This window comes from Elgaria multicarinata, chromosome 3 (genome assembly GCF_023053635.1).
Source record: "Elgaria multicarinata webbii isolate HBS135686 ecotype San Diego chromosome 3, rElgMul1.1.pri, whole genome shotgun sequence".
NCBI lineage: Eukaryota > Metazoa > Chordata > Lepidosauria > Squamata > Anguidae > Elgaria > Elgaria multicarinata.
The window spans coordinates 121,948,696-121,972,036 of record NC_086173.1 but is presented as its reverse complement, the minus strand read 5'-3'; the positions used below and the strand labels follow the sequence as shown (position 1 = coordinate 121,972,036).

Genomic DNA, 23,341 nt, shown 5'->3' with positions numbered 1-23,341 from the left:
CAAGCATTACTGGAGAACTATTGATTTCATTTTCTCTTCAGCCGTGTGTAAAAAGGGACCAGATACAGATAAAAACTGGAAGAAAAAATGGAGAATAGGATGGGATCTGGAACTGTATGTGAACTAGTAAAGGAAATCGAGAATCCTTAGTTTGCTGCTCAGTTAAGGGAGATGAAGTATGTGACAGACACTTCCTTCAAAGCAGTAACAACGCCCAAATTCCATAATTATTACTTACACTGCACTTTTTAGAATCTACAATACTGTGCATTTTTCCTCTCATTTAGGCCTTAGCTAGACCTACCTTTTGTTCTGGGGTAGAGGAGGGGAGACCATGCATTGCGATTAATGCGAGATCTCGCCCTTGTTTACACGTAAGGCGCGACGACCTCAGGAAGAGAGGCGTCGCACCCACCATTATTTTTCTTAAAGGAGACGGAGTGCACCAACGCTTGTGCACAAAAGTAAGGTTTTTTTTTTTTAAAAAAAACCCTACTTTCCCCACTCCTCCCACCCTACTCCTGATGGGCGCAGCGCTCCCGAGACCGTGGAAAAAGTGGGCCCAAAGGGTAGGGCTGTATTCCTCGGCAAGGGAGGGATGATCCCTCCCTGTTCCCGGGACCCCCTGTGCGTCATGTGGATGCACAGGGACAAACCGGGACATAGCCTGGTCTAGCTAAGGCCCCAGACTCATGGCATTGCTGTGGGCAGTCCATTTTTATTTTGCCTTGTTGCAGGTGGAGCCAAAGAGAAAGGGCTTGTCCAGAATCAGTATGGTGCTATGGTTAGAGGACTGAGGAGCCCAAGTTTAAAGCACCATTCAGGTGTGATGCTCACAGTGACCTTTGACAAATCGCTATCTCTCAGCCTAACCTACCTCACAAGGTTGTTGTGAGGAAAAAGTAGATGGGTGAGAACCAAGCATGCTGCCTGGAGCTCCTTGGAAGATAGGCGAGAAGTGTACATGAATGAGCAACATTTCATGACTGCAACATCTCATGATGACTTGCAAGTGTAAAAGAACTATATTACAGATCTAACACCCTAGATGGAACTTTCATGCTGTCCAGAATGCAATTCTTCTTAATAGAGATACATTTGGCAGCCTGTCATCAAGTGCTGAGTAAATAAATGATTGTCATGTGTGAACCAGCTTATCATGGCTTGACCATCCATGGAATTGGTAACAAACCAACATGTTAAACTTGCAACCTAATGTAATGCAGATTTTTCTCTAAAATAAACCCCACTGAATTCAGTGGGCTTACTCCCACGTAAATGAGTATAGTTCTTCAGCCCGATCCTATGCATGTTTATTTGGAAATGAGCCCCATTAAGTAGCCCAGCTTACTCCCAAGTAAGTGTGAAAGGGATTGCATTTTTAAAGGTGGAACCCACTTCTCTATTCATTGCTTAATTACTATGACGAAAGGTGCTTTGGCTCCAACCTGCTTGCAATTTGTACCACATGGCATGGAAGCCATACCCTCCCTCCCACTCAAAAGCTGGGCATATTGGAGGAGAGCTGTAGTACTCTCAGATGAGGAATTCTGTCTATTCACAAAATTGCTCTTACTTCATTTTCCCAAGGCTGATACCATTGCTATTTTTTAAAAAGGCTTTAGATACGCACTATTCCAGACTTTACACTGTACTTTCTCTTCTCTGACCAGTTGGATTTATCTTTACCTAGGGATAGGAGAACGAGGTTGTTTGACCTCGCCTAAATTCTCCAAACAACACTTTGACGCTCAGTTCTGCTCACTCCCATTTCTACTTGTGACATGTTTTTCAGTATGTTTGAACAGGAAAAGTGTACATTTCTGTGCACATTTTCCAAACATGTGCACTTTACCTCCATTAACTAAAGCATGATCATCCGTATTTTTTTTAAAAATGTGCATCTCAGAGTACACATTTTTCAAGAAAAATATCCATTTTTCAAACATGATTGCAAGTTTGAGTGTGTGTGAACATCCCCTCCCTTAAAAAAAGGCACTCCCATTAACATTCATGGTTGCGAATGGGGTAAGTTCAGATGATTTGCAAACTGAAACAAAACCCTTATATATCCCTATTACTGTGTTGTTTGCAGCCATTCAGAGACTTCCAAGGCCTTTATCACAGACAGCAGAAAACAATTCATATAACTAGGCAGAACAAACTATGGAATTTTCCCTGGCAGGAGGTGAACAATTTGTTGATATAAATTCACAGTCAAAAGGGATGGAGAGTACAAAAAGGATAATTGTTTGAGTAATATTATTTCCAGATTTTCCAGGCTGTTATGGGCCAACACAACAACCAAGAGTTCACTATTCATAATAGGTGGGGGGGGGGGGATCCCGAATGAAAGAGAGCAATTCACAGCTCTCTTACAAAGGCGTAATCCTACTGAAGCCAATAGGATTGCACTGATGTCTCATGGCATGTGGATCACTCTGAAGCGTGCCTTGTTAGCAGAAGTTCACATGTGACAACAAGATGAAATGTTTCAGTTTAATGATGGATGTTTCAATCTTTAGGTAGAGCTATATACAAGTGAAACTCTATACCATGCATAAAATGACAGCCAAAGAAGCAGCAAGAAACGGCAGTGAGAGCAGTGAACAGTTGCACTGAACTTCACGTGGAATATTGATTTCAACTGTCAACACTTGAAGGCAGTCTTTATTTAAGGCAGATTATTTTGGCATTTGGTTTCCTGACTGTACAAGCTAATGTTGCTTTTTGGAGGAACTCATAGCTAAGAAGAGGCGAATCATGAAGCTTGAGCTCATTGACATTTTCAGACTTCCACGTCAAAGCTCAGTGTGCCCCATTCCTGAATGCAAGCTTTTGTCATTGTTGTTCGAATGGGAAACATGTGCATTTCCCCCAGTGATAAAAATCTTTCGTTATATTTACCAAATGCGCATTGTAAAAGTGCATGTGTTTCCAATGAATGCAGTTTGCAGATGCAATTGCAAGCTTGGGAATATGTGAGCTTTGCCCACCAAAATGTGTTTGCATTGGGGGGGTGTGTGCAAATGGGGCACATTCTGATGTTTAATGAACTGAAACAAAATTCTTGTACATCCCTGCCAATACCCTAGAATCATCCAATGGAGGCAAAGTCCTGTCATATGGGCTGGTGACACTGCGGCTATTACAGATCTGGAGCTACAAAGCTGCTCTCAATTATTCTTGCCTCCTCCTTTCCTTTCCTTTTGTTTTATAGCCAAATGATTACTCAGCCTTTATTTATATTTGGCAATATGACCCAAACATGAAACTTGAATCAAACATTTCTGCAGTTTGTTTTGAATATGTTGCCACTTCCTTACTCCATACTTTCCTTGGAAAGTCGTCACAGGGGTAATCAGTTCCATGCTGGCCTAAAGAATCGCAGAAGAGAACAATGGCTTTTGTCATGCTTAATCCATGATGGGGCCATTGCCCAGTGGTCAAGCACATGCTTTGCAGGCAGAAGGTCTCCAGTTCTCCACTTAGAAGACTCTTAGGTTACAAAGCTGGTGAAAGACCCTGCTTGATATGTATTTATGTATTACATCTCTATACTGTCCAATAGCTGAAGCTCTCTACTTTAGGTTTTGGATAGTTACTGTCTATCAGAGTAGGGAATACTGGGCTGGATGGACCAATGGCCTCATTCATAATAAATCAGCTTTATATGGCCATCATTAGAAAAAGTTTTCAGTTTGGAAACTTGATTCAGTTAAAGGGATGGTACATTCTGATTAACATGTCCAATGAAGAACAAGTGACCCACCATGCAGTAATGAACAATATTCCAATACACAGGGAGATACCACTCAAGATAAATCTTCTGAGCAAAGGTGAAAAACTTTGTCCTTCCAGATGTTGTTGGGCTACAACTCTCATTGTCCTTGCCCCAAAGCCATGCTGGCTGGGGCTGATGGGAGTTGGTCCAACAACATCTTGAGGGCCACAGGTTGCCCACTCCTGCTTTACTCAGTGCCGGCTCCAGGTTTTTAAAGGCCCTTGGGCAAGACGTAGGGTGACCATATTTCGGAAACCAAAAAGGAGGACATCATGGCTGGCCCCCAAGGGGGCGTGTCCAGCACCAAGGGGGCGTGCCCACCCAAACGTAGCCTTGGTCACATGTCTGATTTTACAGCACACATTTAAGACAAATCTGTTCTACATAACATCTTAATGTTAAAATCACTGAAATAAAGAACAAGTGAGAGATTCAATGTATCTGAAATTATCGCAGGGAGCCGCGAAAAGCCGCGGACATGGCACAGCGCTCATAGGAGCGCTGTGCCCATCGGTGGGGGGGGCGAAGGCTGGCAGGGGCAAGGATGAGAGGGTAGGTGGCACGGGGGAGGGCAGGTGCGATTGCGCTGCTCGCCGCCCGAGCAAGCAGGCGAGCGGCGCTTGCCCGGGCAATGCCGCCCCATCCCAGGCATTGCCCGGGTAAGCGCCGCTCGCCTGCTTGCTCAGGCGGCGGCGGCACGATTGCACCCGCCCTCACCCCGTGCCTCCCCATCCCTCCTCCCCCCCCAGTTTTTTTTAAAAAGTCAAAAAGCCACTTACCGTCTCCGGAGTCTTCGGGCCAAACGCGGCCCCTTTAAACAAACAAACAAACAAACAAAAATGGCGGACGACGCAGGGCTTGCGTCCTCCCTGCGTCTCCGCCGTCTGGAAGCCTGGGGGAGGCGTGCTAACGGTAGCGCGCCTCGGCCATGCCTCCCTGCCGGCGTAAGCCGGCAGGTCTAGCAAAGCCCTTGTTGTTTCAACTCTCATTTATCCCAGGTTAAGTAACCATGCTTGAAATCTTGTGCACGCTTATCCTGGAATAAGTTCCATTGCTCTGTCACTACTCTCTCCACAAGGCAAAATAATGACAAAATTGGGACAGTGTCTTTACCAGGAAACACAGAAAGCTGGCTGGGATGGAAATGGTGTGTGGTACTGAAAGTTGAACTGGGGATTCAAGAAAGAAAGCAAGGTATAGTCAGGCAATTTCCACTGGATCAAGCAAAAGAAAGAAAGGCGAAGATGGAGCTATTTCTACAGTGCGCTACTTGTATCCATTTGTGGTGAAGGACAGAAGATGCCCCCAATGACAGCTGCAGTCAAAGCTGATAGGAGCTTCATGTGTGGCCAAGAGAGCACTGAAAGGTGTTTGGTGGCGATAGGTCTAAATGTGCTTGCTTTAGGCAGTTGAAGAGATACCTTCTAATTAATCCAACCAATTACCCAAGTGAAAGGGTCCTATTATTAGCTCTTTAAGAGGGGGTCCTAGCAAAACAGACCATGCCTCTTAAATACATTCTTCCATCCATTAACTCTAATTGGTCCATTAAGATAAAATTAATTGTTGCATGCCAGTGAAAAGCCAATATTAAGGGGCTTTACATTAAACCCCCATGGGTCCCATGAAAGTGGAGTTCTTGCAGGATAATTAAAAGTGTACTGTATGCTATAAATAACTGTGTCGGATTGAACAACAGACCATAAACTATTGAATTAGATTTGTAACAACTGCAACTACAACAACCAAAAGCAATTGCATTTTTAATGCTATGGGATATAGGCACTGTGTATCATTAAGTAGCAAAGAAAAGAAGATTCACGGGCTGCCTCAGAGTGGTAATGTGCCATGCCTTATCCAATAAATCTTTGCAATAAGAGTTGGCAACAGCATGTATAGAAGATAACACATTCCTACAGGGTAGAATAGGAGTTGGTGATTTGGAATGTGAACTTATATTGGCCATCTTTCTATTTGTCTTCTCATTATGGGCAATACAGGCCTAGTTCTTCACGCTGATGAACTCCTTCTGTCTCATGTGTATCAGTTTGTAGAGTGGGTGACAAAGAGTTGTAAGACAAGGTATTATAATCAAGGTAGTATACCAGCAATGCTGCTTATGTGATTAGGGGTGAACATGAAACCATGTGTTCCAGTAATACTGTTGCTGTTGGGTATTGCAGAGGTCTCTGGTCAAAGGTGCTCAAATACCACTGTTGGTGGGAAAGGAAGAGAGCACTGGTGGGAAAGGAACAGCATCATATACTCAATTGAAGTGCCTCTGCTTATTATTGCTGGTATACCAACATTAGCTCCCAGAACATCTGGGATACTGGGGAAGTGAATCATTGCCACACATTCCTTCTTACTGGGCCAGCCTCCTTTGGAGAGATGAAAGAGCCAGCTGTAAACCATCTAAGATGATGAGAAGTCGTCCCCGCCCCACCCCAAACACTGAGCTGGGGCAATCAATCTTTTTGGGCAATGTGCATGTTTCAGAAATTGTCCTCAGCACTACCACAAAATGGCTGCCATGGCAAAGGACAAGCAACCTGCCCAAAAGACTGAGTTCAAGGCAGAGGTGAGGGCTGAGCTCCAGTACACTAAACAACTTCTTTGAACCCACACTTTTTGGCATGAACAAGTAAGAAAATGTACTAATTTAAAAAATGGAAGGGGAAGAGCGCCTTGACAAGCTCCAAGGAAGGTGAACAGGAGCGTTTTGTTGCCAATGGGCACCATCTTGCCTACCTCTGCTCTGAATTATATTTACTACAGATTTCTGTGGCTCCCTGGAATGCAGCACGATTAACACAAGTAGTGAGTGTTAGGTTTGATATTGTTAATTTTGCTTAATTTAAGAGACGATTGAACTGTTGATTTTGTTGTTGATTGATCTGTTGGTTTCATCTTATTTGAATTTGTTGATTCAACTCTGTTAAGAATTATTATTTTCAAAGGTGGTGCTGCATTTTGATAATACATTTGATGTTTGTTGTGAGCTGCTCTAGGTACAAACCATTGCAGAAAAGCAGCATACAAAATTAAATTAAACAAACAAACAAACAGGAGAGGCAACCATACAGCTACGTGTCAGATGGAGTTATAATTTATCTCATTTAATATGATGAAAACGTATAAATGAATGATGATGATGCGTATATCCAAAGGTGACATTTACTACTTTTAGCACATTATGATATATTAAGGAACGCTTTGAAAAACAATACACTCCTAATACTCATGTGCCCCTTTCATCAAAACTATGCTACAATTGTCTGCATAATTCAGATTCAAATAACTCCATGTTTGTATTTCTCCTTATAAGCTCCTAGCCCACAGGAGAATGATTTGTAGTATCCCAGCGGCTGAAACACACCACCACAAAGCATTTCAGTTCTTATTTAATGTGGCTTTGTTGCATGATCTTCACATTTTTTTACCAGTTCTTTTTTTTAAAAAGTGTTCCAGATTATTTGAATTTCAACTCCCATCAGCCCTAGCCAGTATGGCCAATGGTCAGGAATGCTAGGAGTTGTAGCCAAAAACATCTGGAAGAGAGTAGGTTGGGGAAGACTGACATACATCTTAAGGGGTATTTTACCACTCTGGAGGTTTGCATACATTGGGATGAGATACCATCTTAGGAAGGGTTTGTGACGACCCCCACCTTATACTGCTCCTTTATTCCTTTCCTGAATCAAAGGACCCAGCGCACGTGCAGGTGCCAAGAAGTTTGGAATGCAGTAGCTGTCCCTGTGACACGCCTTTCTCTACTTAGGCCCCACAGCTCAGCACCCTTACCCCAAATTCTCCCTTCCATTGCCACCATATACCTGTACCCTTCCCAGGTACTCCAAGGACCACACCAGTTGTAATTAAATGTAATTTATTAACAAGTATTTAGTGTAGGTACAAAAGCTTAACGGTTTCCTCAGTTCTCAAGTGTAATGGTTGTAAAGCACAATGTGTATTGGATTCAGTCAGTAATTTCTCTTAAACGTTTCAAACTTGACTTAAATTTTCTCTTGCCTACTCTACCCCTACTAGGCTACACTATTCTCTTTCCCACACTCTAATCCACCCAAAACAACAAAGCATGCAGACCCTTCCTATCTCTAGCCTCTCAAACCACCCAGCAACATCATACCTTCTCTCCTGTCAGCAGCAGCATATATACTCCACAGTCCTCCGACTCCTCCCATTCTCTCACACCAATCCAGACACTCCACACAAACATCCAATCGGCACTCTCCTTCCATCCAGTACTCACTCCCCCTCTATGGTTTTATACTTACCACTTCTTTAAAGTTTTCAATCATTATTATTAACTAATAACATTTATATTAAACTTAACATCTCAGCATAATGCAGTAGAACATCACATGACTATATCTCAGTGGGCGACACATCTGTTGTGCATGCAGAAAGCCCTGGCTCAATTCCTGGAATCTCAATAGGGCAAGAAAAAAATCCTGCCTGAACCTCTGGACAGCTGCTCCCAGGCAGCGTTGACAATACTGGGCTAGGTGGATCCTTGGTCTGACAACTTTCTATTGACCCTGTGATTTATGAACTGAATTCACACTTAACAAAACATCATGATTATGATATATCCGAGACAATAAGTGGAGGAGCTGATGCTTCACCCTGCCTCATGGGAGGGCTGGTCCTGCAGAAGCTAGTGATACACAGCTGGGCATGAAAAAGCACAGGCTGATGACGTTAGGTTCTGGGGCACTTCTTATCCGACATTATGGAATGGGAGAGGGAGGAAACACAGGGCTGGGAGCCCTGTGTTGAAGATAATGTGTCATCCCACCAAAAATAGGACTCTGCTTTTGACTGCCGTGATGTTAGCATTTCCCTTCCAGTGTCCAATGCAACATCTGCATAAACATGGGGTAAGGAACAACATCACCCCATGTAAGCTTGCTGCCTAAATTTTGCTTACTGGTGAGTAAATTGGCCAGGGTTAGATAAGCTGAACCTGACATTTAAATGGCAAGCTGATTACAGACCTTCTCTGCCAGGAAATCTGCTTGAAAGGGTGTTAATTTTAGAGGCAACTGATCCAGGCAGGCTGCTTTCTGGTCTAAGAACATAAGAAGAGACCAAAACTCCACCTGGTCTAGTATCCTAGGTAAAATCCAACATAACCTACTTACAGTAGACCTGTTGAAATGAATGGGACTTAAGTTAGTAGTGACTTAACTTAAGGCCTATTCAATGAGTTTACTTTAAATAGGAGTTACATTCCATTTCACCCCCATTTCCCATAGTGGCCAACCAGAAGCTTCTGAGAAGCCTGCATGCTGAACGTGGAAGTAACAGCCTTCTTCTGTTGTTTCTCTCCAGCAATTGTGAATCAGTGGCTTCCGATTCTGGAAGTACTATATAGCCACCATAAACCTCTGATCCTGGAGGTAGTATATAGCCATCGTAAACTATTCGCCATTGATAGCCTTCTTCTCCATGAATTTGTCTAATGTCTTTTGAAAGCCATCGAAGTCATGGGACATTACCACACCTTGCAGCAGCATATTCTATTAATTAATGATGTGTTGTGTGAAGGATTACTTCCTTTTATCTGTCCTGGATCTCCTGCCAGTTTCACTGGATGGCCCTGCATTCTAGTATGATGTGAGGGAAAGAACACCCCCTCACACACACCATGCATAATTTTCTAAATGACTGTCATGTCCCTCCCTCATTCATCTTCCCCCCCACTCAACTAAAATGTCCCAATTGCTTTAGTCTTTCCTCAAATGGAAGTTGCGTTAAAAATCCCTGATCATTTTGGTTGCCTTTTCTGCCATTTTTCCAGTTCTATAATTTCCTTTTTGTGAGGAGGCTATTTCACTCTTAATCAATTCCACTCAAATTGCGCTGAATGTGTGTGGGATCTATGGGTAGGCACACATGGAGCCAGGGAAGGAGAAGGGCTTATTTGTCTTCCTTAGAAGTGAAATTGACTAAATCAGAAACTGAATGAGGGCCCACATTTCTCACTATGAACCTGCCCTAAGATCTGTACTATGATCTGTAAGAAGGGCCCTGTTTAGGGTGCCATTACCCACAGAGGCCTGTTTGTCAGGCCTGCATGAGAGAGCTTTCTCCTGTGTTGCCCCCAAACTATGGAATGTGCTCTGTCAAGAATTACAATTGGCCCCCTACTCTTTTAGCCTTAGAATGACACATCTTTTCAATTTAGCCTTTTAAAATGCGTAGCTCTTAATGCTTTGCTGTTTTTATTGTTCTTGTTGTTGCAGTGGTATTCTTTTTAAATTGCTGTACACCATCTTGGTGGCTTTTTAGCAGATCAAGCGGTATATTTATTATTTTATTATTATTGAGATCCAGTGTGGTGTAGTGGCTAAAGTGTCAGACTGGGTGTCAGGAGATCTGACTTCTAATCCCCACTTCACTTTGGAAACCCACTGGGTGACTCTGGGCCAGTCACAGACTCTCAGCCCAACCCACCTCACAGGGCTGTTGTTGTGAGAATAAAATAGAAAGGAGGAGGATCATGTAATGCCAGGTTCCTTGGAGGAAAAAAGGCGGGATATAAATGCTATTATTATTATTATTATTATTATTATTATTATTATTATTATTATTATTATCCTGAGACTGTGTCTTGCAAAGAACAATTTCAGCTTGCCATATCATCATACAGTGGGACTGAAACCTTCCCTACTGCTAGATCGACTACATGTAAATGCCTTAGCCTGACACAAGAGACTGGGATGCTCCTTTGCCAGAAATTCCTGCATTCTCTTTTTGTGTGTAGACTGCAAATTTAGAAAGAGCAACTTGGGAACATACCAGGACAAGGGAGTGGGGAGGGTTGTCCTTCCTTATCCTGGGAAAAAAGCTGATAAGGCCACAGCCCAAGTGAAGCCCACTGCAAATAAAATCTACACAAGTGACAAGTCTTCATGTGGAACTATTCATCATGGGATGAAATGGCAGAGCCACATTGAACTGGCTTCATAGGGACCCTTACCCTCTGCTGGGACATCATCCCATTGTGCACATTTCCCACCTCTATCAGTAGTACCCAATTTTGCAAAATGGAGAAGAGAAAAATGCACAAAAAGGTCATTTCATCATCACACAAGATCAATGATCTTATGCATTTGTGTGGGTAGAGGGGGAATACTTGACAAGGGAAATTACTCTTGGCAAGAGCCCATATCCAGTGTAATGTGTATTCCTGGCCTTCTGCAGGTTCTTCCACATGAGAGCTGTTTTGTGCTGTTAAGGCACTGGCTACTGCAATTAGCTGGAAGTAGAATTAAAGAAGAAGACACCATACAGCACTTCCTGTAGCCCTATATTATTGAATAATCCTCCTTTCCATGGCCCAGATCCTCCTGTAATATGTAGTCACAAGTAAGTTCCTTTCAGCCAAGACCCCTAGCAATGGTAATTAAAGTTTCTTCATTGTAGAGTCAGCCTGTTTTATTGTTTTCTGATTAGCCTGGGTGGGGGTTGAGTGATGAATAGCATATTAACTGATTCTTTCTTAATAAGCTCTTTTAATGCCCCAAGTTCAGTTTCTGTTCCCACAGAGGGGGAGGCTTGCTTTTTTGTCATTTTTTAAAATTCTGAAACAGTGCAATTTTGCTGTAAAACAGGGAGGGGGGACCAATAATGTAAGGAAAGTAATAATTAAAGCACTACACCCACCCCTGTGCCACAACTGAAACAAAAACAGACTCTGGGGCAATTATAGAGGCTATACTAGGGGAAATTTCCTGCACCACTACTCATTAGGAAGCAATAAAATGGGTTGAATCTGCAAACCGAAACTATTTAATTAAAAGCACAGGAGCCCTTAAAGCATCAGTAGTGCCTTTCCTGTCCACAGTAGACAGGCTGGTGCTGCAATTTACTACCAAAAACTAAGAACTAAATCACCGCAAATTAGACTTCAAAAACATGGGAGGTCAACACAGAAAACACTGGGGCAACACCACCTGAATGCTCATTAAAAACATGAGTGAACCAAGTACAAGTAAACAAATGAGTGAACAAACTTAGGATTGCAATTCTGAAGCAAAAAGGCTAGTGCAGAAGCATCCACAATGTACTAAGCAGGAGTTATCAGAGCTGCATGAGCAGGCCAGGTGAGATCCAGCAACACACACTGGATACTGTGTTGTCATGGGAAATGTAATATATTCATTCATTTACTCAATTTGTGTTCTACCACATGGCCCATTTGAGTCTCAGGGAGGCTTATGATAATAAATAGATCATAAAACAACAATAAATATCAATTAAAAAGAACTGTTGCCAAGATAATATGAAGATAGATTTGCAGGCAGAACTGGATAATATTGAGCTCTGGAATGCAAAGGGCAGCATATCTGGTGCAAGCTCTTTTGCTGCCTGAGGCGGAAAAGCATATACCACGTTCCTGCCCATTGGGCGCAGCTGTCTCCTGATGCCCGGATCTGTCTCTATCTACCCACCCTGGCCATGTCTGTGCCTGCACACCCATCAGTTAACTGACCGGTCTCTCTCCTGCACTGCCCAGCCCAGCCCACTCCCCCCCTTTGGTGCTGCATCTTGTGTTGTACCATAAGCAATCACCATGGAAACCCCTCCTACTGTTAGATCAATGTTCTTTTCACCCAAGGACGAGATCCAAACAGCCCTTAAGCACGACTCCACCATTCCAACGACAGAGGGTTCAAAAGCGCTTTATTGATTAGTAATCAAGGCCTGGTCTCTTCAAAGGGAGCAATCAGACAAAAGACATAGGGAATATGGTACAGTATTAAAGCTTTCAAGGGCAGGGCCCAGTAGCAGCATTAACCAATCAGAACATAACAGCCAGGCATTTGGGTCTGGGTGGCTCTCTTAAAAGCTGCACGAGCCACTTTCCGGCCTACACAACTCTTCAAAGAGCTTGCCCATCCACCCACCCGCTGCTCCCTCTGAGAGTATCCGCAGCAGCAACAGCAATAGGGGTAGAGAGGGGGTGGGAGTCATGCAGCAGTGGCAGGTCTTCCTGGTGGTGGTAGTGGTGGTAATGTGCAATTTACTGCTCTTTCCCTTCAGCCTCCTGAGGCAGGGATTCACTCTGCCTCCTGAGAGGGCCAGCCCTGAAGGGCAGGCATGGTGAAAAGCGAGAGTGAGATGTGTCAGAAAACACTTTTGTGACAGCTGAAAAGCATACTTGCTGTCTATGCCTGGCTCAAATATTCTTGTGCTATTAGAAGGAAAGAGGTATTTGCTTAGAGAGCTTGCAATTCATTTTGCAACAAATTATATTGTCTGCACTTCTAGATCTTCAAATAGACTGATTGTGTGGGGTGGGTGGGTGGCAGGGGTAGACATATATGAGACGCTAACTCTTCTGTTTTGCCATGTTTTTGGATTCACACATTTCCCGCATTTACTATACATAATATGAATTTCATAGCTTTCCATAACTAATGAATCAACGCCAGATTTCTTCTTCTTTAAAGCGGTCACTTTGCTTTGCTTTGATTGCCACAATTGCCATTGTCATGGATTGGTGTGGATATTGTTCCTCGTGGAACAATTACAAGGCCTGACTTTCTCTGTCACTTTTTCACTCTGAGACCAATTAGCTTCTGCTGATGGCTAACGTTTGTGCTGACAACTGTATAATAGGAGCCATAAACACAATTGGCTATTTGAGAGCTCTTAAACGGTGCAATTTCCTTCCGGTAAAAACTGCCCAGTACTCTCCTCTGCCTGAAAGTAGTGACACAGCCCTGTTATCCTGATTCCCCAGAATCCTGAGGCCTAGTAAAATGCCAACATAGCTTTACCAATGGAAGAGTCACCCCTCCCCTTGCTCCAAACCAATGGAAACTCCTAGAAGCCTCCCACCACACACACACACACACATACACACTAATCTTCCCTAACAAGTAGCTACTCTTCCCTTGCAATAATCTTCTCTTTCTAGACACAGGAATTATCCCCTCTATTTCCGATGTTCAGGCTCTGAGTGCTGTTGCTAATGTAGCCATCGTGGCATTGCCAGTACATAAGAGGGTGTTACAAGTGAGCTTGAGTGAACCCCAAAACTTTCAGAAGGACAAATAATATATGGAGAGAGGGAAACCCTAACAGGGAACACCAAAACAGCCCAATGAGGACCCTGTAGAATGTTGACTGACTGTTGGGAAGGAAAAGAAACCATGGAAAACCAATGCAATGGAGGCCCTGGTGAATGGAGGCCATTCTGTTCTAACCAATGTAATGGAGTAGCAGGAATGCTGAACAGCAGCACTCCCCATTGCAACATTTTGTAACCACTTATATGGACTATAGTTCACACAATAAAGTGTGGTTTTCTGAAGCAGTGGCACTCATCAGGTGCCACTGCTGCTGGGTAAAGGAACTGCTTGGGTGAAGAAATGCCTTGTTCTTCCAAGCACGAAAACACCTGGTGCTACATGGCCCTGGTTGCTAGGTACCACACAACAACAGAGGGAGGGGAGCTCTCTTCTATGGTTACCGCGGAACCTTGGAAGAGCAGGAGTGGGAACAGCCACACCAGCAGCAATAGCTAAGACGCGGCTGGGAGCATACATTTGGAGTGAGGGCAAAGCTTCCTGGTCTCACTCTGAATTGTCTTTGTAAAACGGTTCACTTTATGGTTCACTTTACATTTTGTTTCTTTTAAAATCTATTTTAAAGTGTTTTACTCTGTTTTTATTTTATTTTATCTTTTACACCGCTCTGAAATTTTGAATGGGGAGTGGTATATAATTATTGTAAATAAATAAAATACTTAAAATAATGTCATCAGTGTACCCAAATCTGATTAGTTACAACGTATAGCAAGTTTGGAATATGCGTAGTAGGAATTGAATTGGGTTAAACCAGAAAGCACATTATCAATATCTTAATATTATATCCAGAAACATGGAATAACATAAGGACATGATTATATATCTGCCCATGTTAAAAGGCTCCCCGCAGATAGAAAATTTGCACACCAGGCTTAGATTTCTTCCTGATGTGCTAGGTTCTTAGGTTCCAGAGGGTAGGTTTTTATTTTATGTGTGAAGGAACTGTCAAAACACCCGTCCTGCAGCATAAATTCCTGTCTACTCAAGAGGGTTGTTCAATGGCATTAGACTGGCTCTATGAACAAAAGCATGCATTTTGCATGTCATCCACTCAAACTCACTTGTGGTGGTATGCAGAATTTCAGTTCCTGTTCCTCGTAAATGAATCAGAGTACCTGTTTCCTGGGAATCATCACCTATGGACACAAAAGAGGGGGAAGTATGTAGCCTCCATGAGTAGGCTGACCTTGCACATTGTCCATCAATGCAACATTCTTTCAGAATGTGTTATGGAGGTATTAAACTACCAGAAGTGATTGGAAAGAGAATGTTGCAGTTTCAGTGCCCTCTGCATCAGGGGTGTTGAATCTTTTTCAGCCTGGTCAGATAAGCTCTCAGGGGTCGTATTGCAGCAGTGGGAGGGGCTGAAGTAAAAAAGGGGCGGAGTCAAAATGAAAAACAAACACCCAGCTCTTACTGCCAGTAACTAAGGCCATAGCTAGACCTAAGGTTTATCCCAGGATTGTCCTGGGGTCAAACCTGTTCATCTAGGTGCCACACAGGGCATCCAGCACTCAGGCAGGGACGAACCTGGGATGATCCTGGGTTAAACCTTAGGTCTAGCTACGGCCTAAGCTTCATGAGAGGCATTTCAACTTTTTTGGATGGGCGGGGTCGGGGTGGGAGAATAGCACAAAAGCCAGGAAACCATTGAATGATCAGTGATTGGGTGAAAGCAGCATGGCCACCTGGGAAGCCCTGGAAGGCCAGACTGAGACCTTAGGTGGGCCAGATTTGGGCCAAGAGTTTCTGCACCCCTCTACGTTCAGCACTTCCAGTGTTCGAGGCACTGGGTTAGTACCTCCAGCCTGTGTGAATGTTTGCTAGTCGCCACAGAGGAGGAGGGAAAGCAAACCTGTGCTGTCAGCACTCCATTGTTGTGAGGACAAACCCCCTGCCAATGGGTGACCCGATTCATTGAGAGGAATCTCAGGAAAAGGGGGCCTGCCTCCTGCCCTTCCCATACACTGCTTCTCATAATGATAGCATTTTTCCAGGACAATATCAAACCTAGAAAAGTAGTACGTAAAAAACCCTGAAAGTATATATGCTCCTAGGCTGTAGCACACCATGGAGAACTCATCATTTACAGGCTTAGTGGGACCCAAAGGCCTTCTCCACATGACATAACTGACTACTTCTCACACAGCGAACAATGCTAACCGCATTTCTAATGTTGCATTACCAAATTGTATTTTTAATTATTAATACAACTTGACTAAATTTGGAGGGAAAGTAGTAACTGTCCTTCAGGGGACAATATTCTGGTCACTAACCCCCATATCAGTAATTGTAGGAAAATATTATATCGACCATGCTTTCATTATTGGGTTCTTTCCCTATAAATTTGATTGAATCTAATTAAAAATTATTGTCCACAATCTCTCTCTCTCTCTCTCTCTGTCTCTCTCTCTCTCTCTCTCTCACACACACACACACACACACACACACACACAGAGAGAGAGAGAGAGAGAGAGAGAGAGAGAGAGAGAGAGAATTTTTCTGAATACAACAAAATTAAGAAGTGAATCTTCTCTCTGGCCAGTTGTAATAACACCCCTACAAACACAGAATCTCCGGGCTTCAGAGGGTTCTAAATGGTATTATAATTTCATTGCATTATTTTCACATTCTGTTCCTCAAAACATAATACAGAGAAACCATCATAATGAGAACTAGAGTTGGTATAGTGTATGTATTTATTTAAAATCCTTACACCCCAGCCTTCCTCCAAAAGGAGCACAGAGCGGCTTATAAGATTAATATTAAAAAGTACCAGTAAAGTGACAATAAAATCCTACTAAAATAATTTAAAATCCAACAATAAGAATCAAACCTAAAAATATACAGCCAACAAATCAAGAGCGAAATGTTTTCGTAAATAAAACAATTTTAAACTCATGTTTAAACGTGTAGTGTCTAAAGGTGTACACCTATGCATGCTTAGACAGAAAAAATGCCCTATAACTTCCAGCACTCCCAGCCACCAGTGTGCCTTAAGAGACAGAGCTGTAAATAAGGAAGTCTCCAGTTCAGATCTTGCCTCTGCCATGAACTCATTGGTGGTCATAGACAACCCGGTCACTTGTCAACCTCAGTCCTCTCTCCCCCACCACCATTAACATAAACATATCTGCAATATGGGAGACAATAATACTGGCTTGGATCCTGAGTTGCCCATAGGAGGGAATCATAGAATAGTAGAGTTGGGGGGAGTGCTACAAGGCCATCAAGTCCAACCCCCTGCTCATTGCAGGAATCTACCTTAAAGCATCCCTGACACTCCAATCCAAAAGAGAATTCAAAAGGGAGGGGAGGTGAACTTCGCCAATTCGCCTACCCCCTGCATCCCTCAATGCCTTCTCTAATGCTCCGGAGCAGATTCTCAAAGGGCAAAGGGGGCTGCAGGCGGGAAAGAAGTGAATCAGTGAAAATTGCCTCCTCACCTCCTTCCGCCAGCAGGAGTAGCCCATGAGCAAAGCTCCTCTCATGGGCGTTTATGATCCAAGCCAATGCTGTACCCTGCGGGACTCTTACAAAACTAAGCACTGTATGTGAAATGCATCAAACCACTGAAAGCACTGTATGGTTTTAAAATTCTAAATATACAACACGCTTGCATTCCTGATTTCCTCTCTTACCCTTTTGTCTTGGGAATTTCTTAACGCCGAATGTGATGTGTTTCACAGTGCTGATGATACACGAGCTTTTCCCAGGGGCTGCTAGCTGGCAGCCACCATCCACCCCCCACCCCCACCCCAAAGAGGTAATCTGCAAATGATGCTACATGGTGATGTACTATGGCATTTCTAGGGAACCCCTGGAAGAAAAATATACTTAACCCACACATGATGTGTTAAGGGCAGCAGGTTTTCCAGAACAAAAGGGGAAATCATTGTCCCTTGTCTACTTTTTTTGCTTTTTACAAAAAATGTTTATTTCATCTGCTTAAGTTCCTTTTTAATTGATTTTTTTAAAGGGCCTATTTTCAGTTTTTTTCCATCACATCAGAGCTGGCATCCATAGCAGCAACCTTGAATTTTGTGCTGAAACTTCCTGAACCAGTTTTGTTTGGATCTCCTCTAGCAGCTCCATGCTTCCATGGGAAGTCCAGAACTGTCTCTAAGTCACAGCAAGTTAATATTTTTAACCTTTACCCGTCAGGAACACTCTGATGTGGGGTTGTGTTTCACTTGACGATGACAACAACAACAATAATACCGAGAAGCATCAGGGTTTTCAGTGGAAACCCAACCAATGAAAGGAAAGTGCCCAGACATAAACACTTATAAAGTATATTCAAATGCATGGTCTTGTACATAGCTATCAGTACATATCTAGGCCTTTATACTGATGCCCGTCATAGGCTATTCAGACTAGAAATATTAATTTAAAAATAGAACAGTGTATTAGTTGAACAAGGGAGTCTAAATACCAACTAATAATTGATGCAATTATTTGTTTGGTAAAATCCTCATCAAACCTATATGTTGAAATTCACCATCTGCGTTTGGCTCCAGATCTAAGCATTAGACCCAGATTGAAGTATTACTCCTACGTGGTTGGTCTACTTGGTTGGTCTATTCTACATTTTTATGGTATCTTTCCTTACTTAAACACTCCAGTTCAGCTGCGCATAATAATATTCTATTAACTGAAGCAGAGAATGGGAAACATGAATAATGTTCAACAAATGGTGATTAGAGTGAAGATCTCACTCAAAATGTTCAAGTGTGTGTGTGTAGCTGGTTGGTTGTAGAAATGTGTATAATGATGGTTCATACAGCCCATAATAGCCAAGGAAATTTATTATCCACACAGCTATTATGCTTTCGCTCCCCTTTCTCTTTCTACTTTGAGTCAAATGGAGACAGACATGCTTTCTAGTTGACCAGTGCTTTCACCCAGTTATAAACTTGCAATAAAATAATTGTTAAAAGAGTATGTCAAGACAATAGAACACCATAATCCAATGAAATGACACTGCTGTAATTAAATCCAGCTGTTGGTGTTTTTTTCTCTCCGAATGATCTGAAAGAAAATGACCCTTATTGATGGTTCACTGCACAGAGCTACTGCTACTTTTTGCAATTCAATTGGAACCTCTCCCAAACATCGATTATGAAGGATTTTGATACAAATAGTGAAACTTTATGCAGTTCATAATGGTTGAGTTTGGAGAAAAGTCTATACTATAGATTGATTCTTTTACTTGCAGGAACCCAGACTGCCAACGACCCCTAGGGGAACAGACAAGAACAATGGTATGAAAGCAGGAAGTGTTGAATGCCAGGTGGCAGCTAAGAGGCAGGTTCTGCCCCGGGGCTTCGATTCATTTCATTGCAACATGCATGAGACAGTCACGAGCCCTGCTGAAATGATAGCTTCTAATCAAATCACAATGCAGAAGCATTACCCAGAATAAAAATAAGCCAACAAGACTAATTCCAGTCTAGAAGTGAAAACTAACTTTGATTTACCAGTGCTTTCCATACACAAAATTCTATCGGCAACATTTTAATTGACAAGCATTTAAATTTGGGTATATTAAAACTTTCTAGTGTTTTGGATTGAAAAACATACACATGTACCTTTAAAAAAAATATTGTACTCTTCCAAACACTTTATAGAAAGCATTTCCTGAAAAAGTGAGATAAGCCAAGCAAAGTTGAGAATATGCCTACAACTCCCAATACACAGGAAGTCTAGCTTCTCCGGTCAAGGCTAACTGGCCTTATATAAATATGTATTACAATACCTTTCAGTTTCCTGGTTGGTAGGTTGCTGTTTATTGTTCTCAAAGGCCGTAAAACTGCTCATATCCACATAGCCGTCATTCTCATTTGCAGCAGATAATGCCCTGCTAGGATCTTCAAAAAATTCAGTAAATGTTCCTGCCCTGGTGGGCCTTCGTGGGGGAATTTGTATGTTTTCATAATCAGAATTCATCGCTGGGATATTCTCATAGTCAGAAGTATCAGCATTAGGAAAAGAAATAGACCTAGGCTTAGTTAGAGGAAGGGGCATGAAAGGAGGCCTTGAACGATCCTCAAAGGATTCCACCCTTGACACACTCCTACTAAAGGTTTTGGGTGTCCCCCGTCTCTTGCCATCCTTGTAGAAGAGAATAGTTGGAGACTCAGAAGCCCTCAGCTTCCCAGTTCGTGATATTAGCTGAGGTGAACTACTCAAGCTCCTTCTGTCCAGTTCCATAACCCGGGTAGGTCCATGATAGCTAGACTCTGAGGAGGACCTTGAAGAAGAAACGTGAACATCCACATGGACTTTATTTTCAGTCTTCTTCTTAAACTTTAAGGTGAGGAACTTTTTAAAAGAGGACTTCTTTTTCTTGCAGTATTTATCAGGAGATTCACTCTCTGTTAAAAGCGAGGGTGAACTTTTTGTGATGGGCTTTTTGGTGATACAGGCGAGTTCAAAAGGTGGCGGAATATCGACAACTGAGGATGGGGTGGACACCCCACTCGACGGAAGGTGATTTCTCTGGGAAAAGCTACCTGAGGAACCAATTACATATGGCAAAGAGAGGTCTTCTGTCCTGTTTATTCTATTGTAATCCAATATAGCTGTATCACTTTCTCTATAAACAGAGACAGGAATGTCTCTGCCTTCTACTGAGTAGGATCGGGGATACAAAACAAAGCGTCTTGGCTTTGCAGGTAATGCTCTATTCAGTTCCATGGGCTTTCCTTCTGACAGAGAGAACTTATGGCTTATATCATCAGTCATGGTGGAGGGTGTATTTAAGGGTTGTAGTTCAGTGTCTGGGCCTGTTTCTTCTGGAACTGTTTCTGGCACATAGCCAGGTACTTTCCCAGAGAGGGACCTTGTTCTAGTAACAATGCTTTTCCGATCAATGGACAGCAAGTGATTTTCACCATCCATACTCCCTCCCTCTCTGAAATCACTTGAATTACCTTGAACATCAACTTCCCCCACTTCTATTCCGGCATAAAGGGATTCGGTTGCTGAAGGCAAACTGTCTCCCAATACGTACGGGTCATCTAAGGAGTCATTGGCTATATCTCCATCCTTATCAGAAACAACCACAACATCAGGGACCACTGAAGCTTTCTCAATCGAATATTCACTGCCTGAGTTTGTGCTATGGTGGCATTTGTCCAGTTCTTCAGGTGACGTTTCATTGGGTTCATTTGGGGTGGTTTCTTCAACACTGCTGTGATCCAGCTCAAGCATTTGGCTATCTGACTGTTTGTCTTCCAAAGCAGATTCACTTGCACTGTGATCACCAGGTAAAACATCTGGCTTAGATCCTTCAGCCAGCTGTGAGTCAGATCTGAGCTCATGACCTTCTTGAAGACTGAACAGTTGGTTATCATTAGACAGTTCAGTCCCTTCTAAAGGCAAACCTTCACCTAAATCTTCTTCGGGAGAATCAGGAGCATCCTCACTGCAGTCTTTTTCAAAGGGAATGATTTGGCAGCTATCATCCATGGTCTCTGTGTCTACCACTTCATCTTGTTCTTCTGAATCTTCCCTTGTATCACATGCTGGCTCTGATGTTTCCCCCACAGTCTTCATCTCAGTGGTTTGCTCGCCATCATCTATATTGACTTCCTGTTCTATACTTGTTTCACATTCAGCATTTGGGCCTATTTCCTCTTCCTTGCCAGCAACAACTTCATGTGTGGTCTCTTCCAAAGTCAATTCAGTATCAGGCTCAGGTCTGTTGAGATCTAATCCAGTGTCTACTTCTTCAGAGTCATCAGCAAGTTGATCATCAGGACTTGCACAAACATCCTGCACCAGCTCCTTCTCTATATTCAAGGCTGATTCATCTCCATCATTATGTTTTGGGCCCATTTCTGTGTCAGCAGTATTGGATTTCTCCTCTTCTAATGTCTGAGGTGCAGCCTCCTCTCCTGGATTCTCACAAACTGATGGCAGATCCTCTGAAGCTGGAACTGGCTCCTCTAAATGCCTTAAAATGATATCTTCACATAAAGTGTCTTTCAAAGCCTCATCTCCATTCAAAATCTTAGTGTCCATATTATATTCATTATGATCCTTTACCAGAACCAGCTCTCTGAGTATTTCATCCCCCTCATCTGCACAGTTCAGTTTGGTCTCAGTGGGATCAATTTCATAGTCTACATTTTCATATCCATCTTTTCCCTTTTCAGGTGCTTCAGGGCTTCCAAGAGCTTGATCTGTGGTTGGTTCAACAGAGTAATCTTCCACTAGATCAGCGCCATTGTTCTCCAAGACATTTATTTCAAGATCACAGATCTCACTGTTCTCCTCTTCCTCACCTGCTGCTTCAGGGGTATGTAAGACTTCATTCTCTTCTGGTTCCTGCCCATGTTCAAAGTCATTACTAGTCGCCTCAGCTTCAGGGATTACAATATATTCATCATCGACTTCTGATTCTGGGCACTCAGTGTTGTCGCACTGATTCCCTTCATAAAGCTCTCCCTCCAGTTTTCCATTGGTGCATCTGTTGAAGGTATTGTTGGCATAAACACTGGATCTCTGTATAATTGCTGGATCGCTGTCAACAGAGATCTTTGGCTTAGGAGCAATGGGTGGTTTGGGACCCCTAGACATAGAGTTTGAATGGTGAAGTGTGCCAGCCCTTGACAGTGATGGAGGAAATTTTGAAGCAGCTATAGATGCAAGGTGGCTGAGGATCTTTGGCTTTGGTGCAAGTGGTGGTTTTGTAAGATCTAGAAAAGGAAGAAAGAACAACAAAAAAGCTCTGTTAGCAAGCTTCTAGCCCACTTCAAGAAATCTTCTGTTTTTAATATGATACTCAAAATGTGGAGATAGCTTTCATTGTGTCAACTTAGATTGTAGAACAGCTTTCCCCAACCTAGTGCTCTCCAAAGGTGTTAGAGTGGAACTGTCAACATTCCCAGCCAGCATAGAATCATAGAATAGTAGAGTTGGAAGGGGCCTAAAAGGCCATCGAGTCAAACCCCCTGCTCAATGCATGGGAAGAAGAAGGTTGGAGAAGGCTAGTGTAGAACAAGAACAGGAAAAGAGATTTGAGCCTAAACTACACCAAGCAGGATATAGCACTATGAAAGCGGTATAAAAGCAGTATTTAAAAGGCAAGAGCCACACTACTGCTTTATAGTGCTATTGAAGTGCACTGACAACTGTTGGGCCCCATTGACACAGACCATATACCGTTTTGATGCCATTATATCCTGCTTGGTGTGGCTCCTGACTTTTATATATTATTATTATTATTATTATTTATTTATATAGCACCATCAATGTACATGGTGCTGTACAGAGTAAAACAGTAAATAGCAAGACTCTGCCGCATAGGCTTACAATCTAATAAAATCATAGTTAAACAATAAGGAGGGGAAGAGAATGCGAACAGGCACAGGGTAGGGTAAGCAGGCACAAGGTAGGGTAAAACTACCAGTATAAAGTCTGC

At 42.8% G+C, this 23,341-nt stretch overlaps 1 protein-coding gene across 1 annotated transcript in view; it reads right to left on the bottom strand.

The window, feature by feature from the left end:
- FGD5 (FYVE, RhoGEF and PH domain containing 5) overlaps positions 1-23,341 on the bottom strand; it is a 178,803-nt gene that overhangs the window by 130,256 nt on the left and 25,206 nt on the right. The window contains exon 2 of the mRNA XM_063121407.1: positions 19,670-22,616. Coding sequence (XP_062977477.1) covers positions 19,670-22,616 — 2,947 coding nt within the window. The remainder of the gene's footprint in view (positions 1-19,669; positions 22,617-23,341) is intronic.